The sequence below is a fragment of the Capra hircus genome, chromosome 25 (genome assembly GCF_001704415.2).
Source record: "Capra hircus breed San Clemente chromosome 25, ASM170441v1, whole genome shotgun sequence".
In the NCBI taxonomy this organism is placed as follows: domain Eukaryota; kingdom Metazoa; phylum Chordata; class Mammalia; order Artiodactyla; family Bovidae; genus Capra; species Capra hircus.
In genome coordinates this window covers 21,260,126-21,268,743 of record NC_030832.1, presented here as the reverse complement: position 1 = coordinate 21,268,743, position 8,618 = coordinate 21,260,126, and the positions used below count along the sequence as shown (strand labels likewise).

At 42.6% G+C, this 8,618-nt stretch overlaps 1 protein-coding gene across 1 annotated transcript in view; it reads right to left on the bottom strand.

Moving 5' to 3' along the window:
- Positions 1,235-8,618, bottom strand: part of DCTN5 (dynactin subunit 5) — a 28,726-nt gene continuing 21,342 nt past the window's right edge. The window contains exons 5-6 of the mRNA XM_005697607.3: positions 5,716-5,818; positions 1,235-2,608 (exon numbers count right to left, since the gene is read on the bottom strand). Coding sequence (XP_005697664.1) covers positions 2,511-2,608; positions 5,716-5,818 — 201 coding nt within the window. The 3' untranslated portion in view covers positions 1,235-2,510. The remainder of the gene's footprint in view (positions 2,609-5,715; positions 5,819-8,618) is intronic.

The following is an 8,618-nucleotide window of genomic DNA, read 5'->3' as shown; positions in this document are numbered from 1 at the left end:
CAGAGCCAAAAGCAAGAACTCAGAAGAGTACGTGATACGTGGTAAACAACATATATGTTAACAATTGCTATTTTTATCACCTGTATGTGCCGAAATGGAACACTCTCTTAAGACATATTGTTAAGTAAAAGGAGAAAGATGTGGGATAGCGCATCCGCATGAATACAGAGGCTGGTGTGGACGTGTGTATCTGTTCATGTCAAGAACAGACTAACGGTACAATGGACTGAAAATTATTCTGAGTGGTTGCCTGTGGGAAGTAGAGCATAGGACTGGATTCTGGATCAGCAAAACCTATTACATTGTATGTCCCTTCTTTAGTAACTGGATAGGATTTTTGGAATTGTGTACTCAAATTACTTGAGCTTCCCTAGGGGCTCAGCAGTAAGGAATCCACCGGCAATGCAGGAGATCCGGGTTCAATCCCTGGGTCAGGAAGAGAAAGAAGGTCCGTTGGAGAAGGAAATGGTAACCCCCTCCAGTATTCTTGCCTGGGAAATCCCATGGACAAGAGAAGCCTGGTGGGCTACAGTCCATGGGGATGCAAAGGAGTTGGACATAACTTTGCGACTTACCAACAACAGCTCAAATTACCTAAAGATTTTTAAAAGGCTCAGGAAAATAAACACCCCACTTTCTCTTAGTTTTGGTTGTTCATCAACAAAACGGATAGTCAAAAAATCATGTCAGTTATAAAATAAGCAAATAAAAGAAGAAAACGGACAGTTAGTCACATCAAGTGGCAAGCTTCCTTTTGGAGGTATTCAAACACGCACTGGAAGGGAATCTATCGGACACACCCTGGAAAATTTCTCTCGGGAGCAAGAGGTTAGCCAAGGGCACATCTAAGCTCTGCCAACTCCAAGATCCTTTTCGGCGGTCCAAAAAGAGAAGGGAGCTGGGGTATATGGCTCCCCAAAAAGCTGCAACCATCACAGACTGCTGGCATGAGACAGGACGCAGTGGACTGCCCCATCTCACCGGGACAGAGCTTAAGAGCATGGGCTGTGGAGCCAAACACACGAGTGTGACTCCTTCACCATGCCAGTCAGACCAAGTTATCTAACATTTTTGAGTTTTTATCCTCACCAGTAAAGTGGCGAAAACATCCAGCTTATAGGGCTGGTGTAAGCTCTAAGTAGGCAAGGGACCATAAAGTCTGTAGGAGGACACCAGGAACACAGTGAGGAAGACAGGTCGCCATTGCTGGAGGTGAACAGTGATCATCTTCAGATGACTTGTTTCATGTGTCACGTCTTTAATGTACAAACATAAAAAATAAAGAAACCAGAAAGCAGTTTTACATTGAACTAGCAAAGATGACGACATACAGTTCTTTTTGCAAACCCCAGACCAGATGTTAAATCAAGACAGCTGCTGCTAGATTCTAACCTTTGAGGCTGAACTGTCCTACCCCATTCACAGCAGCACTAGAGCATCAAGCAAGGCCAACCTTTTCAGGCCTTCACTTCTAAGTCTTCCTACTAGAGCAGAATGGGAAGGGCTGAGATATTACCTAGAACATATGGATAGCACTGGCAACTGTCTACTCCTCGGGGTTCCATGCCCCCAGAATGATTTTATGAGGCCCCCATGTACATATGAGACTGGGCCCAAGTATAGATATTTTGGTCTGAACTGTGAGGTTTATGGCAAATGTAGTGTGGTTTGAATGGTTCCAGGCCAGGGAGCAAGTGTCACAAATGCTACATCTCCAGTGAAATAAGGCATACACTGCTGCTCCCAAATACCATGAGACAAGGAGTGGCTGCCAGTCTAGTCCATCCACATGGGAGACTTAAACCTGGGACTTTGCAAAAATAAAATCTGGATGCTAAGGGATGCTTTCTGGATGCTTTCACTAAGCTTTTAGTGAAAGCCAAGGCCCTAGAACAGAATGCTAGAAAGTCTTTAATTATTCACCCCGAATTAAGATGATCAGGTTACTTTGGAAAGAAGAGAAATACTAACCACCCTCCCTTCAAGTTTTAGTAGCCAAGAGGAATCCGGGCTCTGAAAAGTGGCAAACAGTTTTTTTTGCAGATGACAAGCAGCTGTGGCAACTGGCCAACCGTATGAGCAGCAGGGATGCCAACAGTGACCCCTGCGAGTGGTGCTCACTGTGGCAGCTCATGGCCACGGGCCACACACAACCTCCCTGCTGGGACAGAGTGCCCTGCTCCATCCGGCTGTCCGCAGGGCCAAGGGGTGGGAGTGCTGGGAACAGATGAGTCTGTGCTCCCCACATCATGGTACAGAGTGACAGTGAACAGATACAGTTTAAGCACAGCATTTGGAGACAACCCTTCAGTTGTTCTGTTATTAAAGTCTTAAGAGCTTAGAGCCTGGGAGGACTGAGAAATTCTAAAGAATGAAACCAAAGGAAAAAAAAAAGAGAAGAGGGTGGGAGTTGTCAAAGACACAAGAGCTCTTCGTAGATGCTGTCTGGCTCACTTTGTCCCCAAGTTCATCTTAGCGCTCAAGCGAATTCGAGACACAAGGCAGAGATATTAGACCTGTGTCAAGGGCAAAAACTTCTGGTAGTAGCTCTTGGTGACGTCAATCATCAGCTCCTGGGTACATTCTGGGAGCTCCCCTGAGAAGAGTCCTGGGGAAAGAAAGACCTGGTCAACCACAAGGAGCCAGAGGAGGCCCACATGCAGCTCTGACTTCTGCTGAAACCTCTAGAAGCCTTCTTTAGCTGCAAATGTCTAAATACTAGGTTTTCCATCTTTGGTGCTAACAGAATATTTCCTGACCATATATTCAAGATAATATGAATCTGTGTGTGGAGGGAGTTGCGGGTGGGGGGGTGGTGATGTGGGAATAATACTGTTCTCAAAATGTAGAAATATATTCCAAGTAAAAGAAGTTAGTACATTACTGAAGAGTTAAGGCAAATCTGACTACATCAGAGGCTGTTCCAGGCAAGGATTCATCTATCCCCTGGATTCTGGGGTGATGCCTGTGGGGCAAGCCAAGGTGAGCGCTCTTCAGGGGAGAAACTGCCCTGATATTCATACAATGGAACTGAATCCAAGGCCTGAGCAGTTATACATATTTGAATCATAGATGGGAGTAGAACAGAAATGCCCAAAGAGACAAAAGATGGGGGAAACTTATCGAAGACTTTCTAGGAGAGAGGCACTCACACAGTATGGTATTTGTATAAACTCACACAGATGTTTGAAGAGCAATGTAGGAATAACTAGCATAACTTAAAAGTTCACACCCTGTGATCTGATAATCCAACTTTTAAGAATTTATTCCACAGATAATCTTGCCCAATTGCACAATATAGATACAAAAGCATTAATGCAGTAAAATCTCTAATTATGAAAAACCAAGTATAACTTTTTTTGCTCCATTATACCAGAGGATGGTTGGTTATACCATGGGATAATTATGCAATGCAAACCCTGTAGCCAGGAATGAGGTAAATTGCTCCATACTGACAAGAAAAGATGCCCAAGATATACTAAGGAAGCAAGTTTCCTAACAGAATAGAGTGTGAGTCTATTTATATATATAAAAAGTTTCATATTATATACACAAATACATACACATACATAAATACACATGCATATACTCATAAACATACAAACACACACACATATACTCTTGTATACATAAAGAGAGAAAACAGGAATGAAAAAATGGTCTTAAAAAAATACACAACTCTCACAGGCACATTTTACAAATTAGCAGCACATTAAGATTTCCAAATATATATTGAATCTGTACAGTATTTAATCTATTTAAAAATGGTATTCAACAATTAAAAATTCAGAAGTATTACATAAACATTCAGATTTTTAGCTTCTCATGAAACACAAGAAGTTCACATAATATCATGGCTGTATGCTTAAACAGCTATGATAAGCAATTACTTCAACTATTTACATACTTTGTCTGGCTCCTGTGGGCATCTGAGTTTTTGGTTCCTAACTCAGAATCTTTCTGGATGCCTCGCCTTTCATTCTGGGGAGCCTTCCAAAAATATGCTGGTTTTCCTGCCACCCCACGCCTCTTGATTAAAGAGGGAGGTTGTCAACAGTAGTATCTAGATGGTTAGCATTTGTTTGTGAAACTACACAAATAAACATGAGAAGTACCCTGCTAGTGCAAAAAAGTACTAGACTCTAAACAAAGAGTCTTGGGAGCTCCGTGGTCTAATGGATTTGCTGCTTTCACTGCCCTGGCCCAGGTTCAGTGCCTGGCTGGGGAACTGAGATTGCAAAAGCTGAGCAGTCAAATGAAAATAAATAAATAAAAGCCTCCCCACTAACCAGCACTGATACCCTGGACAATTCAACCTCTCCAAGCCTCAGTTTCCTCACCTATACAATGATCTCTAAGATCCCAGGCAGAACCTCCACACACAGAATTTACTGGGATTTCAAATACCTAGAAGTGCTTTCCTGCAATCTGCCATCAATGTTCAAAGATCATAAGTTGCTTCTAAGGGCCTTGAATAAGTCAGAGGAGATTAAACTATTTTTCCAACAAGATACTTCTCACCTCAGATCAGATGCTTGTCTCACAACCACTCAAAACAATAAAGACTGTTCTGATCTAGCACTTGCTAAGAACTGTTAAACTGTTTTACAGTGGGAACTCAATATGGGGAGAATTACTAAATGAGTCTCTTCCTCCTCTGAAAATGCAGAGATGCACGAAAGTGCAGAATAGCTCATTTCCTCCCAAAAGAATCTTAGTGGATGATTTATGTGTCTCTTTGAAATTCATATTCAATGATCTGAGTAATGAGATTTTTTTTACATTGGAAAAACAATGAAACCACCCAGTGGTTAGAGACCATATGCTGTCAAATCTCTCTCTTCATATCATCTTCCATCTGTGAACCGGTCACGTACCTCTGTATGTTCTATGAGGTTTCCACTGAGTAAAACAACAGGTAGAAGAGACGAGACTGTCTTGAGGTGGGGGTGGGGGAATGTGAGGTTTTTCTTTTTCTTTTTGCTTTCTGGTGTTTTCCAAGCTTTCTACAATGAGCATGGATTGCTTGTCTCCCCACATCTGTAATCCCCATCTCTTGAGCTCATAAGGACTTTGCCTGTGGGCATTCCATCGGCCAAGGTCAAATGACAATATATTTGCTTTTCTTGGGTATCCCAGAGCTCTCACTGGTCTTTGGGCATGTTTTATGGTAATATTTCAGTTAGGGCATTTCTGAGCAGGCTGGAAGTACAAGTTCAAGCCCCCATCCACTGTGAGGGTAAGGCCATCATCTGGAGAGACTTTCTTTTTCCACCCAGAGCTCAGGCCAAGAAAGACACTCTTCTTTGTACTTTTCCTGTGTTGGGGGCAGATTCATCCTCCATCAACTTTTTACTGAGGGAAAGCCCTTCAAGAGGATCTCGTTGCCCTGTGTAGATCTGAGGCTTTATCTCTCATCCCACATGAGCATCAAATCCTAAACCATACTACTATAGAAATGGCATCACCTGAAGCATCCTTGAAAGTTTGCATTTAGTTTCCACTTTGCTTCTGATCCCTAATAATTTCCTTATGAATCTAATTATGCATGTAAAAAGATACAAGTTATATTTTGGATAGCATTTCTAGGTACTCTGTGTCAGTAGAGTATTTCAGTTAGCTAGACTAACATACTGTTAAGAGACAGAAAATGCATGCATGACTTTTGTGAAAGAAAATAAACTTTAGTTTTAATAATTAACACCCACGGGTTACCTGGGCAGCCTGAGAAGATGGTGAACGGTGGGACCACAGTTTCTGGGGGTAATACTGTGTTGTCAAGAATTTTGCAACAGTCTTTCAACACACACCGGCGCCCCTGAAATTAAAATCTTGTTAATAGGAAACAGACCAGGAAATGGGAGTAAAAGTTGTCTTGTCTGCTGTGTTATTGTTGTTTAGTTTCCAGTCATGTCTGACTCTTTGCAACCCCATGGACTATAGGCCGTCAGGTTCCTCTGTCCATGGACCTCTCCAGGAAAGAATACTGGAGTAGGTTGCGGTTCCCTTCTCCAAGGGATCTTCCAACCAGGGGATCGAACTCAGGTCTTCTGCATTACAGGCAGATTCTTTACTGTCTGAGCCATCAGGGAAGCCTATAATCATCATGGTCAGGGACAAAAGGGTTGCCCACAATTCCCTACTGCCAATGGTACCTGACAAGCATGAGGGAGAAACGTTAGTGTGTGTGTGAGTCCTTTGTGTGTTTAAATTTGAAGTGGGGGTTGTACACTAGGGACAGTTCAGGCTACTTTAGGCATTTCAGACTATATGAAATTTGATCTTCAAGAATTCTGTTTAATTTTCTTTGCTTTTACTTAGTGGATATCTATTGTTATGCTTGTCCGACATCCATTTCCCTTTCTCCTTGTAACAGAACTTATATTTCCATTGGATACCACCCCATCCCTACCTCAGTTCATGTGCTTCATCTCATCCTAAACTCTAAACCCCAAGCCTGGCCACAGCCACTGGTTTAGGGAATCGGTGTATGAACCGTGATGAATCTCAAAGTCAGGGCTTCTGCTGGGACTACTGGGAAAAGAAGCTCTTTCCAGTAAGGATTCTATAGGATAGGACAGAATCTTGGACCAGCCCCTAGTTTCCATCACTAAAGGACCTGCCTGAGAGGCTTCCAGAGGAAACTAAAAACAGGAAGGAGATTAATTCACATGACGTCAACTGAGATGTCAGTTGGAGCCATTTGTGTATGAAATCAGGAGCTACTTCTGTGACTGTGGTCCATATTAGCCAGTACGTTTGTTTTGCACCTACCAGTTTAAGGTTTGTTTTTTCTTTTTTTTAAAGGTTTATTATTATTATCCTCTTTTTTTAAAGATTTATTTATTTACTCGTTTATTTTTGTCTGCACTGGGTCTTTTTGCTGTGTGTGGGCGTTCTCTAGTTGCGGCGCATGGGCTTCTTACTGCAGGGGGTTCTCTTGTGTTGTGGAGCAGGGGCTCTGGGCACATGGGCTTCAGTAGCTGCGGCTCATGACTCTAGAGCACAGGCTCAGTAGTTGTGACCCGTGGGTTTAGCTGCCCTGCGGCATGTGGGATCTTCCCAGACCAGGGATTGAATCTGTGTCTCCTGCATTGGCAGGTGGATTCTTTACCACTGGACCACCAGGGAAGCCCCTGTTTGTTCTTTTGTAAACTCCAACTGGACAAGTCTTGGGAAATTCTTCTGGATATGAAGTTAACAGTTCACTTATTCTGCCATGGGTAAATGGTAGTTATTAGTTAGTCATTCAATTCTGCCATCACCCACAGCATTTTGGGGGCAAGAAATAAGGTTTGGGAGAGTCACGTGTTTCATGACTTAAGGAAAAGGAGATGCTTCTGTATATGGTTAAAGTTATATCTCAGATACCTTCCGCTTGGCATCTCCCTTAGCAAGAAAACCCACAGATATGCAGATGATACCACTCTAATGGCAGAAAGCGAAGAGAAACTAAAGAGCCTCTTGATGAGAGTGAAGGAGGAGTGAAAAACCTGGCCTAAAACCCAATATTAAAAAACTAAGATCATGGCATCTGGTCCCGATACCTCATGGCAAACAGAAGGGGAAAAGGTGGAAGCAGTGACAGATTTGCTCTTCTTGGGCTCTAAAATCATGCGGTTGGTGACTGCAGCCATGAAATTAGAAAGACTGCTTCTTGGCAGCAAAGCTATAACAAATCTAGACAGTGTGTTTAAAAAGCAAAGACATCACTTTGCTGACAAAGGTCCATTTAGTCAAGGCTATGGTCTTTACAGCAGTCATGTATGGATGTGAGAGCTGGACAATAAAGAAGGCAGAGCGCCAAAGAATTGATGCTTTTGAACTGTGGTGCTAGAGAAGACTCTTGAGAGTCCCTTGGAAAGCAAGGAAATCAAACCAGTCAAGCTTAAAGGAACTCATTCCTGAATATTCATTGGAAGGACTGATGCTGAAGCTGAAGCTCTAATATTTCAGCCACCTGATGTGAACAGCTGACTCATTGGAAAAGACCCTGATGCTGGGAAAGAATGATGGCAGAAAGAGAAGAGGGTGACAGACAGTGAGATTGTTGGATGGCATCACCGATTCAATGGACATGAACTTGGACAAACTCAGATGGTGAGGGACAGGGAAGCCTTGCGTACTGCAGTCCATGGTTTTGGGAAGAGTCAGACACAACTTGGCAACTGAACAACAACGTGTCTCAGATGACTTGCTGAGTAAATTAGAGTCTTGGTCTTTACCAGTTGCATTTACATCATCCAAGCCTATAGTTCACTCGTGTTCTGGTCAGAATATCAGATAAAACATACTGGGCTGAGGATGTGGAACACATATAACAAATACCAAGATAATGCTAACCCATCTAGATCTCAAAGACTTTACCAAAGAATAGGAAACATACTTTGATTTCATGGTGTTCAAAATTTCCCCCAATATTAAACACCTAAATCATATGTATGTCCAAGAGCTCCTGGGTAGATTGCCCAATGAATTTTTTAAAAAGCTTATACCTCTAAGGTCTGAATTTCTTCAGGGGCTAACTAAGTTGTCTCCAGCTGGGTGGATAACAGCCAAGTTGGGCAACATCTTTAGGTCAGAAGCAAGTTATGACTGCATATCTTCACTTCTCCTTA